This window comes from Stenella coeruleoalba (assembly GCF_951394435.1).
Source record: "Stenella coeruleoalba genome assembly, chromosome: 14".
Lineage (NCBI taxonomy): Eukaryota > Metazoa > Chordata > Mammalia > Artiodactyla > Delphinidae > Stenella > Stenella coeruleoalba.
Window position 1 is genome coordinate 64,616,425 of NC_137160.1, and position 27,891 is coordinate 64,644,315.

General features: G+C 51.9%; 1 protein-coding gene across 1 annotated transcript; it reads right to left on the reverse strand.

Moving 5' to 3' along the window:
- Positions 1–21: 21 nt before the first annotated feature.
- Positions 22–27,785, reverse strand: UPB1 (beta-ureidopropionase 1). The gene is made up of 10 exons (XM_079942979.1): positions 27,663–27,785; positions 21,866–22,037; positions 20,418–20,505; positions 14,115–14,209; positions 10,735–10,896; positions 8,967–9,136; positions 4,598–4,679; positions 3,636–3,678; positions 2,328–2,482; positions 22–338 (listed from the first exon to the last, which is right to left on the reverse strand). Exons 1-10 carry the CDS (start codon positions 27,764–27,766, stop codon positions 255–257), a joined length of 1,155 nt encoding a protein of 384 aa, XP_079799105.1. The 5' UTR covers positions 27,767–27,785; the 3' UTR covers positions 22–254.
- Between the last annotated feature and the right edge of the window lie 106 nt (positions 27,786–27,891).

Sequence of the window (27,891 nt, forward strand, 5' to 3'; positions counted from 1 at the left end):
GAACAATTCAGTGGAGTTGGTACATTCACAACGTTGTATAGCCATCACCTCTATCCAGTCCCCAAACATTTTCATCACCACAGAAGGAAACCTGGTACTCATTCGACCCTCCCCACCCAGGCACTTTAAAACCAATCTGGGCAGCAGTGCTGTCAGGGCATCAAGCAGGGAGAATTTGGACACTAGAGCCCAGAGCCCAGGCTGATCTGCTGTGGGCAGAGGTGCCCTCCTTGGCGGGCAGCGGCTGAAGCCGGTTACTCTTTCACAATCTTGGGGCTGTAGTTGGGTTGGACAGCTTCGGCAAGCTCCCGTGCGTACATCTCGTACCTGCCTGTCATCTGAAAGCGAAACACAGACTTTAGAGGTTCCCGTTTCATAACCGCCCTCATTTGCTCGCCACCACCAGCTGCCACTGGAGGGCAGCCATGGGACAGAAATGCGTTAGGAAGGCTGGTTGACAGGACAGTCTCAGAGTATAATATAGAGGCACAACCCCCGTGTAACCTTTTGGCAACGATTCCGGGGCTGTGGCGAAGATCACGGATGCCGGTGATGACTCACACCCCCTAGCCCCTCCTTCTGAAAGACCTCTGTGATCTTCGGCCAGAAGGTGTGGTGGCTCCAAGTCAGGAGGGAGGAGGGCTTGACCTGCTCCCAGTCACGAGCCAGGAGTGGAGTTGCTGGGATTCGCACCCTGGTCCCCTGGCTCTGGAGGCCCATCCATTCCACATGGTATCTCATCGTGGACACAGACAGAGGCTGGGGGTGGGGCCGGAAAGCCCACCCAGGGTGCTCACACCCCAGCATTCCCTCCCTCCCTCCTTTCCAAAGCCTTGACGGGAACTCATGCCCATCACCACAGCTTGGGAAGGCTTCCGCTTTCAAAAAGTTACTAATGAGGGCTTCCCTGGTGGCGCAGTGGTTGAGAGTCCACCTGCCGATGCAGGGGACACGGGTTCGTGCCCCGGCCCGGGAAGATCCCACATGCCGTGGAGCGGCTGGGCCCGTGAGCCATGGCCGCTGAACCTGCGTGTCCAGAGCCTGTGCTCCGCAACAGGAGAGGCCACAACAGTGAGAGGCCTGCATACCGCAAAAATAAAATAAAATAAAATAAAATAAAATAAAAATAAAAAATAAAAAGTTACTAATGAGAAACCATTCTGTTTATTGGTTCCGACTTCTAATTTGTGTGGAATCCTGCATTAATCTAAGCTTCCAGAGGAGGAGAGATAGGCCAGGAGACTTTCATGTGGGCAGTGCCTTCTCTGTCCAATGAGAACTTGGGACTCAGGAAACATGCCCAAGGACCCACCCTCACATAAACAGGGGAGTCAGGCCTAAAGCCCACATCTGGCTGGATCCGAAGTCCTGGTCCCTTCCAGACATGCTGGGCAAAGTCATTCCGTCCTGAAAATGCAATGTTCATTTGTGTGTATGATTTTCTTTCTTTTTTTAATTTAATTTTTTAATACAGTATGTTCTTATTAGTTATCTATTTTATACATATTAGTGTATATATGTCAATCCCAATCTCCCAATTCATCCCCCCCCGCCCCCGCCCATCCCCCCCCCCCCCCGCCTCTTTCCCACCTTGGTGTGCATATGTTTGTTCTCTACATCTGATGATTTTCTTATAAGTGGGTGCAGAGTTGGTGGAAATACTGCTAGACACTAACACAGCAAACTCCATCTGTGTCCTTGATGAGATGCCATATTTTTGGGGGGGTCCCAGGCTGCAAGCACCCTACCCCAGGAGGTGGGCACTTATACTCCTGTGGTGTCACAGGGTATTGGTCTCCAAGGCCACCTGGGGCCTTCGAGTTCAGCCTCTTGTTTTACAAATGGGAGTACTGAGGCTGGGAGCAGAAGGGGCTTGCAAGGCAATGGCAGAGCCAGGCCTGGATCCCATTTCTCTGCTTGACCCACTTCCCTCCATTGTCAAGGCCTAGACTCGGGGCATGGCCACAGGCAGAGCCAGACATCCACATTTACCTTGTGATAAGTGCAAATGCCTGGAAAGGAAAACAGGATTAGCGAGGCCAATCCACTCTATTCTCTGGACAAATGAAATTGAGATTAATTTGCTTGAAGGTGCCCAGAATCTAAATCAGATGAGCAGAGAATTTATTGAGGCCGGCTGCCTGGGCATCGTATGACCCAGTGGTTCCTCCCCTGAGCACTGGCCCTGGCCTTCAAGGAGGCAGACACCAGGCCTTCTGCTCAACTCATAGCCTCACGCGGCTGTCCCTGAGGCCCACAGCAGCCGCGGTTCCCAGGGCTGGGGGCAGGACGGGCCCACGCGGAGGAGCAGGGGACTCAGAACCCACCTTGAAGCCCCAGATGTCATTCACCTGCCGGCAGAGGTTGAGGTCGAGCTCGGTGACCAGCAGCCCATCCCGGTTGCGGGAGAGCCCGGGGGTCCGGCTGCCATCAGGGGCCGCCACGTAGCTTGAGCCATAAAAGTAGCCGAAGTCCCGGTGAGCTGTGAAGGAGCAAAGGCAAGGCCCCGGTGAGCTCAGGCAGACATGGGTGGACTCGGCAGGGGGACGGGTGCACCAAGAGACTCCCAGGACAAAGGGTCCCCACCTCCCTTCCCAGTGGTGGCCAAGGTCCCAAGGACCTGCCTCCCTCCTTGTGCCTGGAGGCCCAGCAAGTGGCTGCATGTCACCCTCAGAGCCCTCACCTCTGCCCCAGGAACCTTTTACAGGTCACCCTAGTAGAGGTATTGGCTTCCGGCTCCAGCATCAGCCACCATAGCCCAAGGGAGTTGCATGGCTCTGCAGGGCCTCCCGTCGTGGCCCCGCACGGTGAGCTGGCAGCTCTGCCCTCGCCAGCCGCCACCCGTGCCAGCTGTCACCCCCACCCTCCCTCCACACCTCGGTCCCCTCACCAGTAAAGCAGGGTAACAGCCACCCTGAAGGTGTGTAGGGAGCACGTGGGCGCAGTGCAGGGCCCAGCTGGCCTCACTTTCCTGCAGGGAGCTAAGTGAGACTAGAGACGCATGAGGTCTCCAAGGCCTCACGTTGGGGGGGATGTGGAGCCCTTTCAGGAAATGCTTTTCTGGGAGACAGACCCCCTCAGCACCCCCTGCTTACCAGGGCGGGAACCATGAGCGAGTTCAGACACCTCCTTGGTGAGGGGGCAGCCCCCCTCCCACATTCCAGGCTAGAGAGGTGAGGCGGGGGGGGTGGTGGCAGATTCCTAGCGGAGGTGAAGTGAGACCTGCCCTCAGATCAAAACAAGCTGTGGATTCTAGGAACCCAAGGCAGCCATGCTGGGCTCTGGGGCATTTGTACAGCTGGGGAGTGAGGGGTGTGGACGAGGACAAAGGGAGGGGAGAGTGAGGTCTGTGGGGTGGATGATGCACCCCTATTTCAGGGCGCTCACAAAGGGCTCCCCCACACCTCAGTCCATCTTCACCCTAGTCCCGGGGAAGGGATGGAGTCTGATCCGATCTCTACTCCATCCTCATCCGGGGAATGAGGTGGTCACAGGCCCAGGAATGCCGATCCACATGGGAACACAGCTGTGCAGACACAGTCTGTGGGGTAGACCCTGCCCGGAAGCGGCAGATGGGGAAGGAACAGTGAGGCCCACCCCTCATATGCAGTCCCACGGAAAGTTACGGGACATACCTTTCTTGCCATCCCCAGAGGTGAACTCGTTCGGAAAGAACTCCTGGGAAATAAAACCAAGGTAAGACACACCTATAGGGGGCGCTGCTGGGTTGTTCATCAATGTCAGGCTGGGGTGAGGGAGTTAGGAGTTAAAGTGATGTGGACCAGCCTGAACTTAACTGGTCCCTGCTGAGTCCCAGCCCCAGGCCAGCAGGCGGCCAGCAGGGCATCTGACTAGCCAGGGGAAGACCCGGATTTTGCCATCTGCTGGGAGAAGAGAAAGTCATTGCAGAGAGTGGTTCCCAGGGCCGTGGAGGGCGTCTGAGGCTCGCCTGCTGGAGTCATAAAGTCCAGCCTGGGGTCTGCGAAGGCAGCGGTGGTGGGGGGGTGGTGTCTGCTCGTGGCTCTCAGTATCTTCCAGAAGCCTAATGGAAACTGCGTATCCAGCAGGGACAGGGATACGTGGGCTAATTAAAACACCGAGTCTCTTTACGTTGTCAGAAATTAGACCGACTTAGTGTTCTCTCTGACTGATCAGATGCTCTGATTAGAGTTTGACATCTGATTAGTAAGAATGAGGAAGATGATGTGTTTTGCAATAAATACATGGCGTTTGTAGTCAGAATCCTTTGGTGCATGAGGTCAAGGGTGGGTGGGGAGAAATTGGGTACTTGGTGGTACTGAGGTGAGAGCCTTTCAAAATGGTTTCAGCTAAAGACAAAACAGACAAAAACAGGGGAGGGACAGTGCTTTCTTCCAAAGTGACAGAAGCCAGTCTACCCCCTGCTGGGACCCTAGCATGTGGGGTGTGCCTGCATGCAGAGAGGAGGTGTAACAACAAGTGTCCCCAGCAGGGCCACAGCAACAGCAATTCTTTCCCTTGTGGCTTTTGCTGCTCTGAAGAGGCTGGGCCCCGCTGGCAGGCAGGTTTTGCGGCAGCTGCAGGAGGGCTCTCTGGAGGCCAGGCCTCGGGCACTTACCTCGCCTACCCGGTTGATGGCGCAGGTGAAGCAGTGATTGGCGATGGCTGCGTTTCTGGCCTCGATTGGCCACAGGGACTCACTGTGAGAGCGGAAGGAGAGGAACCAGGTTGCCGACTTCCCAGCCAGGCTCAGAGGATGCTCGGCCCCGAGCTGCAGCCCGGGTGCCAGCCTTCCAGGCCTGCAGTGGAGATGGCCAGGGAGACTCACTGCATCCGTGGGTGACCCCAAACCCACAAACAGGCCGGCTTGTCCCCAGCTCAAGCCAAAGCGGCCTTTTGGAGAGGGCCCAATGCAGCAGAAGCAGCCCTGGATCAAAGCCTCATCCTGACTCAGTTTCCTTTTCTGAAACTTCCTCAGAGACCATGCAGATGAAGCTTCTGGGGGTGGGGTGGGGGTGGGAGGCTGTGTGGCAGGAACTCCTTAACTGCTGCTTCTCACTCGTTCCCTCCTCCCAGGTGGGGGTCAGGAACCCACCTCCCAGGCTGGTAAATGTCAGAAGGGAGCTGGGGCCCTGGTGGCTTGTGTGTAACGTGTCCCCCAATCCCTACCCTGCTGTGCTGCCTTGCAAAGGCAGAGAAGTCAGAGATTTCAGGCCTAGCAAACAGAGTACACCTGAAAGGAATTTAGGTTGTAGGTGGGCATCGCCTCCCCTGTGCTGGCTCCCATTTCCCAGTGCCCCCCCATCTCCCTCTTCTGAACCCTGAGTCTCGCAGCCGAGGCCCCCTGGTTCTCCTACGGGCCCGGGAAGGAGTCATCCCACAGGCACAGCTGAGCTGCAGACCTCCCTCAGTCCAGCACCTGCGAAGTGGGGACAGGGTGGGAAACTTCGCCCCAACCAGACAGGTCCTTCCCCAGCCCACCAAAGAAAATGTGCCGCGGGATTCAGTGGGCCTCCTTGTCACTAATTATCTGTCTGAGGAGCAAGGCGATTAGGATTCTGAACTGACAGATGTAATGCCCACTTAGAAACGCTGAGTGACTGGGAGCGGGATGCCCTGGAATCTTCCTTCCTGTCAGCATGCACCTGGTTTAAACCACAGAGTAGGTGGAAGGGGTGGGTGGGTGCTTGTCACAAGCCTAATTCTCAGGAGGATTCACGAGTCTGGAAGAAAAAAAATCACAGGCTTGATTGAGGGGACTCATTTTGCCGCTTTTCTCCCCCCTCCAGCTGCTAAGCCGAGCTGACAAAACTTTTAAGAAAGGATTTTTACAGAAACACACCCGTCAATGACATTTTCGGGAATTAAACAGACAGTTGCAGAGCGAGTGCCATAAAACATCATTCTTGCAGTTCTCCAGGGAGGGTGCGGAGTGCAGGACTCAAAACCACAGCTGGCAATAAAACGGAGGCTCTCAAAACAAGCAAGGGGGGGCTTCCCTGGTGGCGCAGTGGTTGGGAGTCCGCCTGCCGATGCAGGGGACGCGGGTTCATGCCCCAGTCCGGGAGGATCCCGCGAGCTACGGAGCGGCTGGGCCCGTGAGCCATGGCCGCTGGGCCTGCGCATTCAGAGCCTGCACATCCGGAGCCTGTGCTCCGCGACGGGAGGGGCCACAGCAGTGAGAGGCCCGTGTACCGCAAAAAACAAACAAACAAACAAAACAAGCAAGGGAAAGGAAGCCGGAGGTTCGTGAGAGCCGGGGCATGCGGGAATCATGGAGAGCCCGGTGGGGGTATGGGGACATCTGCCACTTTCCCAGCGCGGTGTACACAAGCCCCTAAAAATAATCACAGTGGGAAGGGGAAAGGCATCGAGGGGTGGGGATGGCGGCTTTCCTATTAACACACATACGTGGTAGAAATCCTTGACCACGTGGGCTGCACGGTTTGTCAGGATGACTCAGTTCATCAAAAAGCACTTTGCCGGGGCTTCCCTGGTGGCGCAGTGGTTGAGAGTCCACCTGCCAATGCAGGGGACACAGGTTCGTGCCCCGGTCCGGGAGAATCCCACTTGCCGCGGAGCGGCTGGGCCCGTGAGCCATGGCCGCTGAGGCTGTGCGTCCGGAGCCTGTGCTCCGCAACGGGAGAGGCCACCACAGTGAGAGGCCCACATGTCGCAAAGAAAAAAAAAAGCACTTTGCCTCCATTGGGTGCTTGGAACTGTGGGACCCACAAATGAGGATACCCCTTCCAATCTGTGCATGTGCACGTGTGTGTGTGTCTGGGGGGCTCTGATACAGGAGGTGGGAGATGCCGGAGAAGGGGATGGATGCTTCCAGAAGCTGTGAGCCGATGCTTGTGCGCAGCTTGTGGGGATCTGCCTGGAATCGTGCTTGCCATCAATTCTACAAATAATCATTCAGTATTTTAAGAAACTCAGAGTTGCACCATCCTAGTGAACCACCTGTTGTAATTTTCCCACGCTCTACGACCATCCTCAGTCTTTGCAGAGTTCTGATCCCAGCCTGGAAACATCTTTTTGCTCACAGGCTTTCATCATGGTGCTGCAGTACCTCCATGAAGATTTGTTTTAGTGGCTGTACGATAACCCTTGGAAAAGACGGGCTGGCACTGACCTGACTCTGACCTCTCTCTCCCTTCCAGCTTTTCTTGTAATCAATCATGCTGCCATGAGCATCTTCAGGCAGGCAGCCTTCCCCTCCTCTCTCAGATGCATCCTCAGGCTAAGGTTCTCAGACTATAATTATCTGGTCAAGGTGTGGACACTGTGGGAACTTGTGAGACATGCTGCTTCTGAAAGACCTGTCAGAGTTTTAACTGCCAGCAGAACCACATCCTTGGAGGGCACCAGTTGGACCACTGTTGGCCAAGGAAGGAAGATCGATAACTTAATAAGCCAAGGACATGTGTGTATTACGTTGAGGTGCTTCTGTTTGCTTAACTGGGGCTGATAAAAGCCTGGGGGCGCTTGGTTGGAGAGGTGACCATCTGATTCCAGGCCACAGCTGTGCCCGGCCCAGCCTGACAGCAGCTGTACCCGGTGGGGAACTGGCTTCAGGATCCACCAGGGACCCCTTTGGGGAGATGGAGCTTGCTGGATGTCTTACACATGGCCAGCAGGAGGGGCTGCTCTAGGGCCCAGAGGTTCTGCCCAGGCTTGGTGGCCCGACGACCAGGAATCACCCTTTGTCGCAACTGCCAACGGATGTTGTCATAGTGGCCATGCTGCCAGGAGGCCCCCAGAGATTCTCTGAGGGGAGATCCAAGACTCGAGTGTCCCCTTCTGCCCGACAGTGCCCCCCTAGACTTAGACAAGATGGGGTGCATGGATGGGGCGGCAGGTCTGGGGTAGCAGAGGGGGGTCTGCATTCTGCGAGGGACCTGCTGTGCAGATCAGAACGCTGAGGGAAGTCACGCTGTGGAGGGGGCATCACGCTCAAGAGAAAGGTAAAGTGAATGTCACATCCTGACTTTTAGAAGAAATTAGACTGAAATTTCATGGAGAGCGAGGACAAGAATGACAGGGGTGGGCTGACAGGGAACTCAGGGCTGCCCCCCAGAACTCCCCCAGCTGACCCCACGTGGGGACCGGGACTCCCCCTCCCGGCCCTGTCCTGCTGACAGAGAGTGAAAGCCAGTACCTCCCGACCCAGCAATGCTGCTTTGGAGGAAGTGAGCTGGGGAGAGAGGTATTTGCACACAAATTCCTAGAGCTTTGGTACTTGTTGATGATGCAAAGCTGGAAACCACCCAGAAGCTCAGCCTTTGGGGAGACAGAAGCAGCGGAAGCGCAGTCGTGCTGGGTCATCTCAGCCGCCTGCTCTTATTCAGTGAGGGGCCCAGGGCTTGCCCAGGAGCTCAGGGGTGCCAGGCCCACCCTCTACCCTGGTCACAACAGCTTTATCTACTCAGGGGTGAGGTTAACACCCAAACACGGGTTCTGTGTTATCAGAAGGAAACACTTGGTTGGCTAAAAACAGGTTTCAGAGCCACCTGACTGATGTCTTAAGGACCCTCTCAGCTCCGACCCATCGTCTGCTCCTTCTCTCATCTGGGTGTCTGCCCTCCATGCTCCGGACTCTGCAGACAGGAGACTTAGGACTCATTCGTCACCCCACCTCCCAACCCCCCAGGAGCACAGCTGTGACAGGAGGGGGAGCTGAAGCTGGCCAGGCACCTCCGATGCTCCAGACCCCTTAGAAGGGGAGCTTTTCTGAATTCTGTCAGCGATGGGGGAGATTATTATTGCCTGAGACACCATCATAGCCAAGGATGGCATTTTGCAGTACAGCACAGCTCTTTAGGAGGGATCGTAATTGACACTTGCAGTATTTTTTCCCAGAAAAGTTGGCACCATCCCAGGATTCAGATGACCTGGTGGTCGCACCTGCCTGCTGTTTCCCAAACCTGCCTCCGCGCCCTGCAGCCTGCCCCCAGAACCCTCCCAAGTCCTCTGTGCCAAGTGACCTGAGCACTCCGATGGTGGCCGAGGGGTTGAAGATGACCTCAGCACCGTTGATGCTATACATGAGCCAGTTGAGGGGGTGGTGCCGCCCGTAGCAAATGTTCACGGCGATCCTCCCAAACTGAGTCTGGAACACGGGGTGGCCCAGGTTTCCCTCCATGTAGTATGTGGACTGGAAGACAAAGGGTCATGTATGGATGCCCCTGAGCTGTCAAGTTTCCCTTTCCTTAGACTTGACAGAAAAATGAGATGTCACCCATACTCCAAAAGGGATGCTCCTGGTATGACTCTACTTTAAGTTCCAAAATTTCAATCCACTTAAAAAAAAAACCCCAAATCTGAAAACCCAGACACAATAACAAGCAGCTGACCCAAGGGGAAATCACCGTGGCTTGAGCACTTACCCACAATTTCTTTTGTGGGATGTTAAAAAGTCCCCAAAGCAACTTCCCACAGTATTTCAAAGATAAACTTGGTGAGGTTTCAATCATGGTACAACTAGAGGCTGAGGTGTATGGTCAGTGTTAACACAAGTTGGTCAATGTCCTCACCAACCACCTGTTCCCATAAGAAGGTTAGAGCTGAAGGGACGGGGGCTCGTCCAGAGCAGCTCTTACCCTGCTTGGGGGGAACAGCGTAGCCCAGTGGACACAGGACCTGCCTGGCTAACGAAGGCCAATATGAGACTAGAATCCCACTCTGAAAGTGCTCTTCTCCACAAAGCTCCCTGGGCACTCTGCCTGGGGTCAAGGACGTCCCTGTGTGGCAGGCAGGTGAGACACAGTCCTGCCAACCCTGCCTCTCCGCCTGCCCCCTTGGGGTGCTGGTCAGGGTCTCACACAGATCTGCTTCCTGCCTTCTGCCTCCTCCCATTAATTTCAAAATTCGTCAGAGTCAAGCAGCAACCAGGATGTGCACACAGGGTGGACGCCAGAGCAGATCCTTGTGTGTTGAGACAAGCCCGTCACTATCTGTGGGGAGCTAAAGATTAATCCCAGGGTAAACAGGTGAGGGGCACGTCTTCCCGCCCTCGCCTCCAGCTGTCACTGGGGAATGCTGGCTTCTTCTTTCTCCCCAGAGGGCCTTGGCTAGCTCTGCACATCCTTTCTCGTCTGCCTGACCAGCCTGAGAGTGGCTGGGACCCCCACAATCAGGGAGGGCGGCAAAGGATGGGGATATCACATCCTGAACAACTGTACTTACTGCAGATCAAGTTCAGACTTCATATCTTAGGCATTAGGTGGAGTTCATTTCCCTCCTTCAAACATCCACCTCCCTCCACCTACACATCCATGATGGGCATTAACTGACCAGAACAGCTCCCCTGACTTACAGCCTGATTATGGGCACCAAGCCCCAGCTTACACACCTGTGCACAGACACACATTCCTCGCTGTCACCTGACACGTGGACGTGGCTGACTCAGACCCCATGGGAGCCATGGACAAGGACCTCTCCCCACCAAACAAGAACTAGACTGTGACAGACGCGGAGCTCAGGGCCTGAAAGGGGCCACGGGAATCATTTCACGCTTGTGCACTATTGATTTTGGTTTTAATTTGTATATGACTTACTTCAAAGAAAAATTCCAGGAAGCCAAATCAGGTTATATTTTTTAAAAAATAGCCCTCTGCGCTAAAGGCGTTTGGGACTCACCGGGAATCCCACTGCATCCCATCCACCTGTGTGATGCAGTGCAGTGCAGGGAGGCCCTCAGCGCTGCTGCCACACCGTGATGCAGCTGCGCTGGTCATCCGAGGGGCAGCTCACCTCATTGAAGTCGCCCACTCTGGGGATGTGATTTTTCCTCGTCTTGCCCAGGACGGCTCCAGAGTTGGAGATCACCACGGCTGTGTTCCACAAGATGTCCCCATGCTCCGTGTCTCGCTCCAGGATGGGGGACACCACCACCATGTCATGCTTCCTCGCCAGCTGGAAAAAGGAGCACGGCACAGTCCTATTTTCAAATCAAGTGTCATACATTTTTATGGAAGAATCTAATGGTCCCCCTAGATAGTTAGACGGGGTTCTGAGCTCTCCCTGCATCTGTTCTTTGAAGAGTAAATGCCAGCGTTGTCCTGAAGCCCAAGCTTAGCTAAACAGGAACCAGCATCGTCCTTGTGCACTGTTGGTGGGAGTGTAAAAACGGTGCAGCTGCTGTGGAAAACAGTATGGCGGTTCCTCAAAAATTAAAAACAAAACTACCGTATGACCTCATAATGCCACTTCTGGGTATATACCCAAAATAACTGAAATTAGTCTTTTTTCTCTTTCCGATACAAGTGAGAATAATAACTATTTATTCATTCACTTTACCATTTACTATATGTCACGTGTGTGCTAATAGGTGAAATGCATTCTCTATTCTTAAGCAGTCTAAACTTAAATAATTCTAGTCAGAATTAAATCACTTGAAATTTCAATTAGCCTAGCAACCCTAATGAGAGGGTGTATGGGTTATATCAGGATTTCTGAAATATTGAAAATAGCCCTGGGGACCTTTTTAGTGTGGATAAGGCTGATTTCCTAATTCTAAAGGGTGCACAGAGAGCTAAGTCTTTTGTTTTCCAATGCTGTGAGCCCTATACAAAGATCACAGACCCTACAGTACAAATAAAATAAAAGCAAGACTTAAAAGCCACTTCCCATAGACCTTCAGATCCAGAGGCAATAACAAGACAAAACAAAAAAGAAGGTAACAAGCGTTGACAAGATGTGGGGAAACAGGAACCTTCATAAACCGCCAGTGGGAATGTAAACGATGCCGCGTTCCTGGCGGAGTTAAACACAGCTACCATAGGAGCAGCAACCGTGCAGGAAAGTAGATTTTCACACCGATGTTCTGAGCAGCGCTATTCACAACAGCCAAAAGGCGGAAGCAACACAAGCATCTAAATAAATCGTGGTGTATACATGCAATGGAGTATTATTCAGCCTTAAAAAGGAAGGAAATCCTGGCCTATGGATGACATGGCTGTCATCCCTGACATGGATGAACCTGACGACGTTATGCCAAGTGAAATCAGCCAGGCGCAAAAGGACAAACACTGCAGGAGTGCACTCATGTGAGGCATCTAAGCTAGGCAAATTCACAGAAACCAAGTGGAACGTCAGGCACCAGCAGCTGGGGGTGGAGGGGCTTGTTCCATGGGTGGAGGGTTTCAGATTTACAAGATGACAAAGTTCTAGAGGTTTGCTTCACAACACTGTGAAGATACTTAACATGACTGACCTGTACACTTAAAAATGGTTAAGATGATTAATTTTATGTTATGTGTTTTTTACCATAATAACAAAGAAAAAAGGGATTTCCCTGGCGGCCCAGTGGTTAAGACTCTGCGCTTCCATGGCAGGGGGTGTGGGTTTGATCCCTGGCTGGGGAACTAGGATCCCACATGCCAGGTGGCACAGCCAAAATAAATAAATAAAATAAAATAAAATAAAATAAATCATATGTCTAATCTATACAAAAAAAACCCAGAACCAAACCAAACATAACTCTTGACACCAAATTCCTTTTGTCTCAAATAAGAAGTTCAGGATCTGGTGACCAGGATGAGCAGCCCCAGCTGGTCATTTGTCATCAGCTCTTACCAGCCCGTTGCTACTTCTGACCTTAATGACAGAACAGAGGGATGGCACGGCGGGCAGAAGGGGATGCTATGAGCCACGTGGGGGCAGCTGTGGTCCCGGGGCCCTCGATACAGACAGGGGTCCCCTGGGACCAGCTCATCCCCATCCTCCCTTTGCTCTTCCTTCCTCCCACCCTGGTTCAGGCACGCCATCTGCAATCACTTCCTGCCTCGTAGCACAGAATCAACAATCTGGTGGCTGAAAGAATTTTCCCTACAGCCTGAGAACAGGGATGTTTGGAATCACAACTCAGTATTGATAGAATCACTATGATTACAGTTCTGCTCCAAAATCCCCTAAGTATATGTAGAAAGCCTGAAATGGGACATTGGAGAAATGAAAGGAGTTATTTTTTTCGAGGTGAGAATAAGCGTAAGTCACCATTTGTAACCTCTTGGAATATCATTGGGGTTTTCTGGATGACCGCTTTATTAAGATACAATTCACGGAGCATAAAGTCCATTCTTTCAAAGTGTGACATTCAGTGGTTTTCAGTACATTCAGAGTTGTGCAACCAACACCACAAGCTAATTTTAGAACATTTTCCACACCCCAAGTGGAAACCCTGTCCCCATGAGCAGTCACTCCCCATCCCCTCTCCCTACCCAGCCCCTGGTAACCACTAATCTGCTTTCTGCCTCCAAGCATTTGCCTACCCGGGACATTTCATATAAATGGGATCATAGAACATGTATTATGAGGTTTTAATAAAGAAAAAGGAAGCCCAGTTTCTACACTGATGAGACGGGCCATGCAGAGATGCTTCCATAACTCAGGCGAACAGCAAGTGGGGTAGCAGAGCTGTGGACACAGACTCGACCTTGACCTCAGTCCCCGAGTGCCAGCGCCACACTTGCCAGCTGCACACCCTACTACGGGAGTCATCTCCAGGACCCCCTCCGTGGGCTGCAGCCCCCTCACTTAAAAAGCCATTAAGGGCCCTTCTGGCTCTGAAACTCTGATTTTAAGTGAAAGTACACTAGGGACTTCCCTGGTGGTGCAGTGGTTAAGAGTCCGCTTGCCAGTGCAGGGGACATGGGTTCAAGCCCTGGTCTGGGAAGATCCCACATGCCGCAGAGCAACTAAGCCCGTGTGCCACAACTACTGAGCCTGCGCTCTAGAGCCCACGAGCCACAACTACTGAAGCCCAGGTTCCTAGAGCCTGTTCTCTGCAACAAGAGAAGCCACCACAATGAGAAGCCCGTGCACCGCAACGAAGAGTAGGCCCCGCTCGCCACAACTAGAAAAATTCTGTGCGCAGCAACAAAGACCCAACACTGCCAAAAATAAATACATAAATAAATAAATTTATTAAAAAAAAAAGAAAGTACACTAAAAAAAGGGGGCAGGGGCAGTAAATAGTCTTATCTATTCTCACCTGGCAAAGCAAGAGCCAAATGGGTGCGTTTTCCACGGAGAAGGGCCACCCCTGGCAGCTGCGGCCTCTCTTTGTGACCTGCCCGTGTTTGGCTGCTGCCAGAGGTTAGTTAACAGTTAAAGGTAGGTTAACATCCTACCTCTTGACAGAACTTGGTGGTGGGCCCGTCCTCTGCTGACTCGGCAAATTCCGTCCATGGAAGCTTCTCTCTCGTACAGAAAGCAAAGGGCATAGCTGTGGAGAGGAGACAGGTCAGAATCACATCCAAGCTCATGGCCTCTGAGGGGGGTCCTTGGCCTGGTGGGGGAGGGTTTCCACAGGAGACCCCAGCCCCAAGAGCCTTGGCCTGCCTTCTGAAGCCCATCCCTGGCTGTGGGGACGCCTCCCCTTTAGGCTTCATGGCAGAATAAGAGGCAAGGACAAATGTCCTTCCTATGGTCTTAAAAACACTTGCAACAGAAATCTGAACAGATACTCGCACACCCACGTTCACAGCAGCATGATTCACAACAGCCAAAAGATGGAAATGACCCAAATGTCCATCAGTGTACAAATGGATTAACAAAATGTGGTCCATCCGTTAGATGGAATATTATTCAGCCTTAAAAAGGAAGGAAAGTTTGACACTTGCTACAGCATGGGTGAACCTTGAAGACATTATGCACATTGAAATAAGCCAGACACAGAAGGACAAGTGCTATATGGTTCCACTTACATGGGGGACCTAGTATAGGCACGTTCACAGAGACAGAAAGTAGATGGTCGGTGCCAGGGGCTGGGGGAGGGGAGAATGGGGAGATGTTTAAGTTTGGGAAGATGCAAAGGTTCTGGAGATGGATGGTGGTGATGGTTACATAATAATGTGAATGTACTTAATGCTACAGAACTGTGCATTTGAAAGCGGTTAAAATGGTAAATTTTACGTTATGCCTATTTTACCACAATTTTAACAATACATATATATGTTAAAATTTTTTTGCAAAAGGTACAGCCAGAAACTGTTCCCAACCAGCAGATCCCGAGCTGCTGGCCAATCTGCTGGTTGGTTAAGAGCACAACCAAGGCTCCTTGGGGACAGCGTCAGAGGGCCACCGAGGATGGCGCTGGGAGCCTCACGCATCACCATAGGAATGTTCATCGTCCCAGGGACTGAGGCTTGCTCAGGAACAAGAAAAGCCATTCATTTAATGACACCATCAGAAGTTTGGGAACCACTGGGTAGGCTGAGCACTCCCCAAGGATAAAAGCATTATTTCTGTGACCTCTGGCTAGATGCCACCATCTAGGGGGCTAATTCAATAGGAAATTTCATTAACTCACTGATTTTTGTTTGCTTAAAAAAAAAAAAAGCAGGTACATATACACGCAGTAACAATTCAAAGAACGCCATGCACACCAGATTCTCAAGGGCAGTTTCCTTTGTGGGGTGGAGGGGGCTGCGATGGGGGTAGGCACCAGGGACCTCTGGCTGAGTGTGTCCCACTGCTCCACAGCCTCGGCCACGTGCATCCACACCCGCCAGTCTAATGCTGTGAGCTGGGATCTCATTGGGATTAGATATGCGTTTCCCGTGTCACCAGTGAGGTGGAGCACCTGGCCACATGGTTGCTGGCCTTTCTGGATTCATCCTCCAGATGATCTTGTCCGTACCCTTTGTCCACTTCCTGCTGAGCTGTTTGTCTTTTTCTTCTTGATTTGGAGTACTGAATTCCTTGTTTGGACCAATTCCGCATAGAGTTGGCCCTCTGCATCTGCGGGTTCCCCCAACAGCAGGCGGAAAATATTTGAAAAAAAAATTCCACAAAGTTCCGAAAAGCAGAACTTGAATTTGCCACACACGGGCAACTATTTAATTGGCATTTACACTGTATCATGTATTACAAGTAACCTCCAGATGATTTAAAGATTTAAAGTATACGGGAGGATGTGCGTAAGTAACATGCAAATACTACACTATTTTATATAAAGGACCTGAGCATCCCTGGATTTTGGTCTCTGCAGGGTTTGGGGTCCTGGAACCAATCTCTCTAGATACCGAGGGACGACTGTACTCTTTAGATCTTCCTCCTCCCAATAACCCAAGTCCATTTCTTTTAGGAGGATGAGCCTAACGGATGTTTCCAGGTGCTTGCTACTGTTCCGGTCACTCTGAAACTCAGAGTGCAGGGAAGGTTTGTAGGAAGCTGTGTGATGTGGCTGGCGAGGACTACCTGGCCGCTGCATGGGTTGTGTGGCCTGTTTGGGGGTAATAATTGCAACCAACCTTTTCCAAACATGGGCCATGTGCATGCCAATTTTGCAAAAAAATTTTGCAAATTTTGCAAAAAAATTTTAAGGTGCCAGGCCTGGTAATAGGCAGCATGTCCCCAATACCCCTGCGAAGGTGGTGTGACTCCTCATTTCACAGAGAAGAGAAGCATCAGCCTCCAGATTCCTTCCAGTCCCTGGAAGCCTGGTGCTATGATGGCACCACCACCATCTCAGCTGCCAGGGCGGTAGCCCATGGAGGCAGCTAAGTGGGCAGCAGGCTCTGCCAGCACCAGCCCAGGGGGCCCTGGCACCAGGATCAAGATTCCCCAGGCGCCATCGGTGAAGATGGGTGAGCTATTTTAAGGAAGCCAACAAGAAAGCTGTTGATAACAAAGAACAATCCTTAATGACCGTTGTTCACTCTCAGCTTTCAGAGCATTAGGAGAGACTCAAATGCCCCAAGAGAATAAAACCTCTCTTTCCGATTTCATTTCAGCTTGCTAAGCTCTCCAAATTTCTCCATTTCCATTTTAATGGCTTCTTTTCCTGTTTTCACAACTGCTGTAATGTAAACAAACTTTCGAAAGAAGCATGTGGAAGGGAGGTTGGGGGAGGTCGGCTGTGAAGTTCCAACTACAGTTTCCAAATTAGAGGGGAAGGGGGTTCCACATTCACTGAACCAACACTCCATGAGGCAGGCTCAGACTTGGACCGGGCCCTGCCCTCAGGAGCTGCCAGCCAAGATGGGAGCTGAAAGGGAACCTGTGTAGGGGAGTCCCCAGGGCCCCCCCAAAGGAGGGAGTGTCCATGCTAGGCCTTGATGTATGTGCAGGAGTTTTCCAGATCCAAGAAAGAGAAGTTGGTTAAACCATCCAATATTTTTTAGTGTCTGTCATGTACCAAGGGTTATTCAAGCCACTAAAGATAAAATCTGGGTAGGGGAAAGAATAAACAGAATGTGGTCCATCCAAACAATGGAATATTATTCAGCCATAAAAAGGAAGGACACTCCGACACATGCAACAACACAGACGGACCTTGAAACCAGGATGCTCAGTGAAATACGCCAGACACAAAAGGCCAAATACCATAGGATTCCACTTACATGAGGCCCCTAGAGTAGTCAAATTCATAGAGACAGAAAGTAGAATAGAGGTTATCAGGGGTGGAAGAGGATGGGGAGTACAGAGTTTTGGCTGGAAATGATGAAAAGGTCTGGGTATAGATGGTGATGACAGTTACATAATTTTGCAAATGTATTTAATGTCGCTGGATTGTACACTTACCAATAGTAATAGTATGCATATTTTACAATTAAAGTTTTTTAATGTCAAAAAAATAGAGGTGGGGATTGGGGTGGGAAAAATAAACACCACCGAGGCACTGATCACATGGAGCTTACGGTCTAATGGAAGAGGCAGACAAATCAAAAGCAACACACAAGAGTATACGTGTAACGAGAAATGTGAAGAACGTGATGAACTTCTGGGTACAGGTGGCAGATGGGACACACTCCTTTGCTCTTTCCTGAAACCCCACCAAATGAGAGTAAAGGGTTTTTTGTGTACAGGTATAAACCCACAGGGATGGGGCACGAGCCAGGGACAAAAACAACAAAACATGGGAGGCTGGAGAGCCGAGGGAGGTGGGAGATATCTTAGTGAATCTGAGAACACTGAGTCCCCTCCGCAGTGGAGGAGGCCAGGAAGCACCCCACTCTCCATCACAGACCCCTTGAAAGCTCAGGAGCCAGAGGCACCATGCAGCTCTGAAGGTGGGGACGCAGGGAGGGGCGACAAATAAGTAGGATGGTCAAAAGTCTACTTAAGAAGCAGTTAGATCCCTTCTCCACTCCAAGAGGCTGGGTTGAGCCTCTCCCACCCCAGCTAGAGGCTCACTCTCTAGAGACAGTTAAACAGAGGGTCTCTGGCCTTGGGGAACCCAGGACAAAGGTGAGTGGAGTGATAAAAACAAAGGGATTAACTAAACATAAGCATACTGGACTCCTGTCCTTTCCTCTTGGCAGGAGATTAGATGAATTTTCTCTGGGGAATCTGACCAGCCTGAAAAGAATGACCCAAAGATACTACCATAGGCGATTTCCTAACAAACAGCTAAATCCGGTCATCCTATAATGAAACTCAGTGGAGAAGCCCCTCCCACAAACTCAGAGCTTGCAATCAGCTTTTTAATCCCCAATTCTTAAAATATAAGTAATTGGGGCAGCAGCGGGGAGACCAACTTGGAGTAACTAGGAACCATGCAGGGAGAAAAAAAAATATTACTTAATATCCTTAGAGATAAGAGAAGATATTGTAACTATAAAACGAGAACAGAATGTGATAAAATAGAAAATTTCAGACCAAAAGAACTCTCATAAATTCAAAATATGACAGCAAAAACAAAAGACTAACTAGAAGGCTGAATGACAAATTAGATAAAATCTACCAGAAAATTGAACAAAAAGACAAAGAGATGAAAAATAGGCACAAATACAAAAGAAAATGAGGGATCCAGTCCAGAGTTCCAACATCCTAACAGCAAGGAGTATCAAAAAAAGAGGAGAGAAAAAAGGGGAGAAAATCACGAATGAAACAATCTAAGAACATCTCCTAGATCTGAAAGACTCAAGTTTCTAGACTGTTAGAACTCACTGAAGTGTCTAGAAGGATGGATTAAAATAGATACACTCCATGGCACATCATTATGAAATTTCAAAGTACTGGAGAAGAAGAGATCCTACAACCTTCTAGAGAAAAACAGTCCATATACAATGGGGCATAAATCAAAATAGTCTTAGACTAGTCAACAACACCCAAAGCCAGAAGACATGGAGCAAAGTGTTCAAACTTCTGAAGGAAAAGTGTTTCTAACCCAGAATTCTATACCCAACCATACTCTCCAGCAATATTTTCAGATGTGCAAGGTCTCAAACGGTCTACTCAACAAAAATGAGGGGGAAAAGCAAGAAAGAGGAAGCTGTGAGATAGGAGAAACACAAGAGCAAGGCAGAGGGACCCTCCCCTGGATGATGGTTAAGGGAGTCCTGGGATGGCAGAGAGGGGGAAACCAATTCAGAGCAGAGCAGCCAGAAGGCTCTGTGACAGATTCCTGTGAGGAGATGAAACCGATAGACTACTTCATGTGTCTAAACCTCTTAGGGGGATTTAGGAAACCAGCAGAAAGTTTGGGGTAGACTTTGTGGTAAGCATGTACAAAACAAAGCAAACTGCAGGGAAAACAGAAAGCTATTCAGGGAAAGAAATCAAAGCGATTTCCTCTGAATCTTGGTAGCAAATGGACTGGGGACAGACCAGGAAGGGTACATGTGCGTAGAGGGGGCAGGAGAGGGCAAAGGACTACACTGTCTCCTTCCATCATGGGAAGTCAATAAATGATGCAAAACTGAAAAATTAGGAAGCAGCAACACAAGCAAAGGTAAATTCCAAAAGAACCAGCTCAGAGAAGAAGTAGCTGCCTCTGGGGAAAAGGATAGCTATTTTTTGGTAACAGACCTTGTAGACCCATTTGAATCTAAACCATGAATGTGTATAACTATGACTAAAAATAAAATAAAGAGGTACAAGGTAGCAGGAGTATTTAATAGGGATGCAGCTTTACACAGGGAGGCAGGCTCTGAGCTGAGATCCAAAGGTCGAGCAGGGTTACAGGCCAGGGGAGAGGAATGCTCCAGCTCCAGCTCTGGCTCTGGGTGGAGGGAACAGTGGGCGCAGTGGCCTCGGGGGAGGGGAGTAAAGTATCAGAAGGTCAGGGCAGAGCCCGGCAGAGATGGGGAGGAACAGATGATGCAGTGCAGAGTTTTCATACAGATCTTTCCTAGAAGGTGTGGGCAGCCAGTTAGAAGGGGCCAGAGTGGAGAAGACCAGCTGGAGGCGATTACAGAAGCTGAGGAGATGCTGACATGCCTTGGATCAGGGCAGAGGTAAGGAGGTGAGAGGAAGGAGTAAACGGATTCAAGTTTGGGAGGAAGGCTGAGGCTCAGATGAGAGACTGAGGCACGTGAGGAGGAGGAAGGCTGGGGTTCTGGGGCTGCTGGTGTTGTTGACAAAGAACCTTTCTATGGATGACAAAAGAAAGGAGATTTTAAGAAATCAAGCAGCAGACACTCTTGGCGACGTGGAGATAAGACAGCACTGAAGGCAGCAGAGAAAGCACCCCGAGAGAGACTTACTCCATGCTTCCTGGAAACAGATGATGTTGACTCCACACATGGCAGCCACCTCTACGATGGCCTCGATGCGTCTGTGCAGGGCAGTGACCTGGCAATTTAAACAGCGAGGATTAGTTGGTTGAGACCGTCTTTAGAACTCAACACCCACGTGGCCGGCTGCAAGAGGACGAGGAGGGTGGGAGGTTCTGGTATGTTGGACTGTCCTTGGGTCCAATTCTGCAGTCAAAGGTGGCGGTGCAGAGGCTCTGGGGTCCCACACACACTCAATGCTGCCTCGCTAAGCCTCGGTTTCCTTGACTGGAGAATGGGGAGAACACTACCCACCTCGGGGGTTGCTAAGAGGAGGACGTGAGGATGTGAGTGCTTACTGCGATAGGGGCCACACTCAGTGGGCCCACCACACACCACAACCATCCCCTGGGTTAACTGCTCCCTCGCCCCCTACCCCCCAGGACCCAGTCCGCTTATGACTTCCTGCATCCACAGCTTCGGGGATGCTTTGTCCTGCCACTTCTGTTCTCCCACATGTATGGTGTCTTCCAATGACTCACCTTTCCCAGCTGTGCCCTCTGCCAGAACGTGCTCCCTTTCCCCGCCCAAAATTCCCTGGATGTGTTATCCACAACACGTGTTGCCCACAGAGGGGTAGCTCTTCCAGCAAGGGGCCGAGAATTGGGGTACCTGCATTCTCCCCGGCCTGTGTGTGGCCCTATGGTGGCGTTGTTCCCACTGTGCTGTCACATTCCTCCACTGACACTCCCATGACCCCACGAGCTCCTTGGGAGCAGTGTCCTCAACTTCTCTGTGCTCAGCATGACGTCTGGCTCCCAGGAGACATTCAGAAGTGTTTGTTCAAAGACAGACCAGAGGAACCAGGCTGAAAACCCAGAGACCACAAATGCTTCCTGATGGATGCTCGGTCTCCCTCGAGGGACTGCGTGCACGGGGCCCTGCGGATGACTGCTGGGTGCCAAGCGTGCTTCTAGGCTCTGGGGGGTGGTGATGACAGCATCCCTGCCCCCCGATGACCTGACAACCTGGGCTGAGGAGACATATTCACAATCTGACCAACGTCTGGGGATCTTAGGATCCAGGCAGAGGGACACACGGTGGACAGATGGGTCCTGACTGGTGTGTGCCGGTAGGAGCCCGAGAGGCAGTTCCACGGAGAGCGCGTGAGTCACAGGGGCACCCTCCCAACTGGTAAACGGAACTTCAGCTCGATCACAGGAGAGGAAGTGGAAAGGAAGGTGGACAGAATAGTGAGGAGTGAGAGGAAGGCAGAGAAAGGGTAGGAGCCAGAAGAGAAAGAAAAGCAAGAGACACGGCTGGAAGGAAGTGGGGGCCAGGGCAGAGCCGCTGGGCAACCATCCGGGGACAAGATCGAGTTCAAAACACAGAGCAGCCCCGCTGCCCGTTTATGTATTCACAGTCAAAAGAGGCCAAACCTGTTTCACCACAGGGGTGTCCGCGGGGAGGGGGGTTCTGTTCTGAACAAGCCCCATGCGCACGATCCGGGGCCTCCTCTGCTGCTCCGTCACAGCCTGAAAGGCATAGCCCTGCAGCTCAAAGTCCCCTTTGGAGGCGGCTTCAAAAGCCCTGCTGGGCAGGTCGAGCTTCCTAAACAGGCAGGAAAGAGGGGACATGATCTGCCTGAGGTCTGCTGCATTTAATGACCCTCCAGAGTCACTCCTCAGACAGAGAAGAGGTGGGAGCGTCCCGGCAAGAAGGCCCAGCAGCCGGCCAGGGCCAGGGCCTCGGCCACATGTGGGAAGCTGAGGCGGGGCTGGAGCACTGGGCCCGGTGGGTGGAGAACGGGCTTCCCTGGGGAGACTGGAGCTGGGAACGGCATGGTCAGGCTGGGCGGAGGAGGGCAGTGGGGAGGGGGCAGCAGGGAAACTAGTCACAAGGTTGATGCTGGAGCTGCTGAAATCAGGCGTGGTGGTGGTGGAGGTGGTGGTGGCGGGAATTGAAGTCTCAGCAGGCAGCACAGGAGAGAGGGAACAGATTCCCAAAAATGTCTGTGGACTAGAGTGAGAGGACCGTGCTGAGCCTGGGGGCTGCAGCAGGTCATGATGAGACAAAGGAGCTGTCGAGAAGGAGGCTGGGAGCCGGTTAGGAAGAGAGGCCAGGACGACAGCAGGACGGAGGGTCCCGTGGCCATTTGCCACTAAGGATTACAAGTCTTTGGTGACACCCCCACCCCATCCTGTCCTGCTTCCCGCCAGGGGAGAGGGCAGCTCCGTGCCCGATGCTGGGTGAGCGTGGCGGGGCCCAGATGTCCAGACCAAAGGCTGAAGGGCTCATCCCTGTTTGTGATTTATTAACAGAAGCAAGTTGATTATTTATAAAACCTCCCACCAAAGTGACCATGGGCCACATGGCCCGTTTTGTGCCTGGCCCAGGGGTGAAACCCGCAGGGGCATGGGACAGGGCCCCCAGCCAGGAAGGCCTTACCACCTAGGGGCACGGTGGTTATGAAATACCCAGAGAATGCATCAAAAAATAACCTGACAACCATTATCTAATAATATTTCTCTCCTACTTTAAACCACTTTCTTAAAGACATTCCTTTCAAAATCACAGCCCTGTCAGCCTGAGCCCCCTGCCACCGCCCCCTGCCAGGCAGTTTCCCTGTGATGGCCCTGACAGCTCGGAGTTGGGTTCCACCCCTGACAATCAGCCTGCTTTTCAACTAGTCAGGGTTCCGTGTGCTTCAGCAGGTTAGAAATAGCAGCAGTGCCCACACTGCGCCTCCTGTTGCCATGACTGCCTCAGAGACAGTCCCCCACCTGCAGGCGGACGCCCCCACTCCCCCGGACAAGTCACCATGGTGGCCAGGACAAGAAGGAAGGCCTGGGGGCCGGCTGCCCTTGGGAGTGGTCCTGGTAGGCCGTCCTCAGCCTGCACTGTCAACCAGGAAGGCATCAGGTGGAAAAGCTCGCCTCAGGTTTGCAAGCCCAGCTGTAACCATCACCTGGAAGGGGTCCTTCATCCTCTGGCTAACTCTCCCCACCCACTGACTGCAGCTGTCAGCTCTCCCCACGTTTCTACCTTCAACACTCAGCCCCGTCATTCCACGATGCTCGACCTCCCTGCCTCCATTCCCATCCCTGCCCACAGCTCCCTGCAGACACCCGTCCCCTAGGCCATGCAGGCCAGGCCTCCACTACCTTCTGGGCTCTACCTCTCCCCAGCACCCCCCACTGTCTGGCCACTACCTGAAGGTTTCCCCACCCTCCAGTTACCCTGGCATTCCTTCACCCAATCCTGCCTGCTTCATCCTGGAGAACCCAACTGGCCCTCGAGCCCCATTCTCTAACCATGTGCTGTGTCCACCAAAGGCTTGGCTCAAGGATGTGGCGTGGCACCGACCAGCCGTGGTGGAGACCAGCAAATGGGCCACAACCTCACAAAGGGGGCTCCGTGCTGCCCCCAACCCTCCCTTGGTCCCCATAGTTGGCTCTTGCCCCTCTGCCCCTCATCCTGATACTAAGGCCCCCACCCTGGGGGCCTCACCTACAACTTCAAGGAGGAAAGCCCATCACTTCCTGTCCTGGCTCCACACATCCCCTGGCCTTTCCCCGGGACACCCCCTTTTCCAGCGAGGTCAAGGCAGACCTTGCCCAAGGGAGCCCAGCCCCAGCTTCCTTGGCAAGCTCTCGCTTCTGGAACTTCTCTTTCCCCTCTAATGGCTCTTTACCATCAGCATTTTAAATAATTAAACCAGAGCTTTGTTACAAAAGAAACACATGCTCATGGGGGGAAAAAAATCAAACAGTAGAAAATGTAAAATGAGTTCCCCTCCATCTCAGAACCTAGAGACAACCCCCTTAACAATGTCTTATGTATCTTTCCAATATTTTTGATATGCGTGTATGTTACACATACAAAGGTGTCCTTCCGTATGTTCTACTCTGCCTTTATTTTTGTTTTTGGCCGCGCCAAGCAGCATGTGGGATCTTAGGTCCCTGACCAGGGATTGAATCTGTGCCCCACTGCATTGAAAGCACAGAGTCTTAACCACTGGATCACCAGGGAAGTCCCTTCATGCCTTTTTCACTTAACGATATACCCACTTTGGACATCTCTCCCTGTCTCCTGCAGACCTGCCACATTCACCATGACAGCTGTTTGAGTCTCTCCCATTAAAAAACCAGAAAAAAAGAAAAAAGGGAAAGCGTGCTCTACACAGGCCTCTCTTGTTCTGGAACCACCAGCCTACTGGTTGCTAAAGCCAGTGGACTCCCTGCTGTCCCCATCCTTACAGACCTCCTTGAGCCACCTGACACTCTGTCCCTGTCCCAATCAGCATCCTTGATACTGGCCCTAGGGTCCCCCCCGCATCCTTACCTCTAGAGTCTACCACAAAATCTCCACCTCCTCTGCCCCTTTAACACTGGGACCCCCAGATTCCTACTCTGCACCCACTCCTCCACCTGGAACGACCATCTCTAGGACAATCCCAAACCCAGCCTCCCTCCACCCTGATGCCCACCTCTGCAGAATCTCTGTAGTGGGCTGACCTGTGGCCCCTCCAAAAGATATGTCCAACGTCCTAATGCTCAGAACCTGTGAATGGGACCTTATTTGGAAAAAGAGTCTTTGTGGATGTAATTAAGGATCTCAAGATAAGATCATCCTGTATTACCCGGGTGAGCCCTAAATCCAGTGACGGGCTAAGAAACGCCCAGAGAAGAGACACAGGGAGAAAAGACCAAGTGAAGACAGAAGCAGAGACTGGAGTGATGCTGCCACAAGCCAAGGAACGCCAGAAGCCACAGAAACTAGAAAAGGCATGGAAGGATTCTCCCCTAGAATCTTTGGAAGACTATTCCTGCCAACACCTTGATTTTGTACTTCTGGTCTTCAGAACCATGATGTAGGACAACCATCAAAAGACAGAAAGTCCCTCAAGAGTAGGAACCGTGGCTAACCCATCCTTGTACCTCTAGTGCCCAGGACAAAAATAAACAATAAATGTTTGTTGAATGAATAAATGTTTCTTGGTTCTGGCTGTCTTAAAACTGAGAGTTGATGTTCTCTGGGGATTTCATCTGTCTGGCACAGGCAAAGGCCCATTTAGCTCATTCACTTAGCAAACATTTACTAAGCATCATCTTTGTGTTGGGCGCAGCAATTATTGGGGTGGGAAGCTGGTCTTGTGTGGAGCAAAGGGGGAGTCCAGGGGAGGGGCTGAGGATTCAGGTCCACCAGGCATTCATAGAGGCAGCCATGCCCGAGACAGGCCATGAGAAGTGAACAGAAGAATTTTTAAATGACTAATTTTCTTTTCTTTTCTTTTTTTTTCTTTTCTTTTTAATAAATTTATTTATTTATTTGTGGCTGCGTTGGGTCTGTTGCTGCGCACGGGCCTTCTCTAGTTGCTGTGAGTGGGGGCTGCTCTTCGTTGCATTGCACGCGCTTCTCATTGTGGTGGCTTCTCTTGTTGCGGAGCACTGGATCTAGGCATGTGGGCTCAGTAGTTGTGGCTCGTGGGCTCTAGAGCGCAGGCTCAGTAGTTGTGGCACACGGGCTTAGTTGCTCTGAGGCATGTGGGATCTTCCCGGACCAGGGCTCAAACCTGTGTCCCCTGCATTGGCAGGCAGATTCTTAACCACTGCGCCACCAGGGAAGTCCCTAAATGACTAATTTTCTACCTTCACTTTGCAGTCTGTTCATAGCCAAATCCCACTCAATCACAAGTACAAAGGTTTATACCCTGGAGGTGAAGCTTGGAAGGGGCTCAGTTCTGGGTGGAACAGAACCAAGAAAAGGGAAAAGGAGAAAGAATGGAAAAGGGGAACCACTTACTCAGTTATTGTGAGCCAAGCCCCAGGAGGAGGCCTGGTGGTCACTGATTAATGGAATTTGGCTCCCATTTTACCTCCCAGTCCAATCCTTCCCCACCCTGGAGCGATCCAAATGTGCACACAAAGTCCCTTTTACAAGGCAGTCCTTACTCTGAGCTCTAGAATGGGTCCCAGCAAGTCCCCTACGTGGGAAACTTATTTCTATTTTCCTAAGACTCTCCCTGACACCCACGAGCTCTGTCTTTTCCCAGGGGAACATGCCCACCTCACCCTTAAACACCCTGAGACACCCCCTGCTTCAGGACACCTTCTTTAGGAGCCTCAATTCTAAGAGGCTTCCCCCCTGACAAGCCTTTACACATGTGGTGGGAAGCAGTAATCCAGCATGAGCACACTGGAGGGGACTTGAAGTCCCGGGCACCCCTCTTTGGGTACTAAGAGCCATTTTGGACAACGTTCTGTACCATGCCCACCCCGAAAGGCAGCTGTTCTACCTTTACCATCCACTAGCTATGAAAACACCTGAGACTCTGAGGTCTGGCCTCCCTGCAGGAACTCCACGTCAGCTGGTGGCTGGGAATCTCTGATCCAATCAACACTCTCCAGTTTCAGGTGAGCTGATCAGGTTCCTGCCTCAAGGTCACTGCCACAAGGGCAGGGAGTGCGCAGTCTGGCTGGATTGGGGGAGCCCACAAATGGGCAAGAAAGTGGAAGGACGTTTAGTCAGGAGTTGCATGGGGTCAGAGTTTGCATTACATTCTAAGGGCTGTGGGAATCCCTGATAGAGTTTTAAGCAGGATATGATTTACATCTTCTGGTTGCTTTGAGAAAAGTGGACTGAAGAGAAACAAGAGTGGAAGGGGAAGTGTCTTCCAGCTCTGTATGCCCAGCGTCCAGCAGTGCACTGCCCTCAGAAAGTCCTAGTGATGCACACAGCTGGCTGGGAGTGGAAAAAATTTGCTCTGAGCATGGGAACTAACTCCTGTGGCTTGCCAGTGGGAAAAGTTCCTTCGCCAACCAGATTCAGAGGCCTCTCCCTCCAAGGGTCCGCCAGAGGCTGGGTCACTGCAGGAAGGAGGAGGTGGGGGCTCTGACAGGAGGTAATGATCTAGACAGACACCTAGAGGGCAGGCCTGGCTCTGGGGAAGAAGCTGGTCACTGGAAGCTGGGAAAGAGAGCTGGGTGGTCACAGAGAAAGCACAAAGAGTAAAAACCGTTCTTTCCCTCTAGGCTTGTAAAGTTCACTCTCGGTTGTGCAACTCTGAGCTCCCAGAGCTGTCACATCTAGACCTCCTAGGGTCTCAGCTCGCCAATTCAGTACTTCACCCGCGCCCTTGTAGAGCCCTTCCGATACTGAAGCACTCTGCCTGGTCCCCCAGACCCACACCCGCTGGCCCCAAGGTCCCCCACCTTCCCACTCTAGGCCCCACACCTGGTCTCTTTGCCATAGAGAATGCGTTTGACCTCCTGCAGGTCTGCGGGTGGTAGATGCTTCTCCAAGCACCGCTCCAGCGACTCAAATCCAGCCCCGGCCATGGCTGAAGTCCGAACGTTTCTTTAGACGCAAACTGCCTGACGGCCTTTGCCCCCAGGAAGAGGAGCAGGCGGACAAGGCTGCGGCAGACAGCCAGGACCGCGCACGCGCCATCCCCTCTACTCCA

Bases quoted from the DNA above. Each gene is read 5' to 3' on its own strand.
- UPB1 (XM_079942979.1), bottom strand. From the start codon at position 27,766: ATGGCCGGGGCTGGATTTGAGTCGCTGGAGCGGTGCTTGGAGAAGCAT. The intron at 9,137-10,734 runs GTGAGCTGCCCC...TTTGTCTTCCAG, and splicing joins GAGTGGGCGACTTCAATGAG to TCCACATACTACATGGAGGG. The intron at 4,680-8,966 runs GTCACTTGGCAC...CCGCTCTCACAG, and splicing joins GCCACCATCGGAGTGCTCAG to TGAGTCCCTGTGGCCAATCG.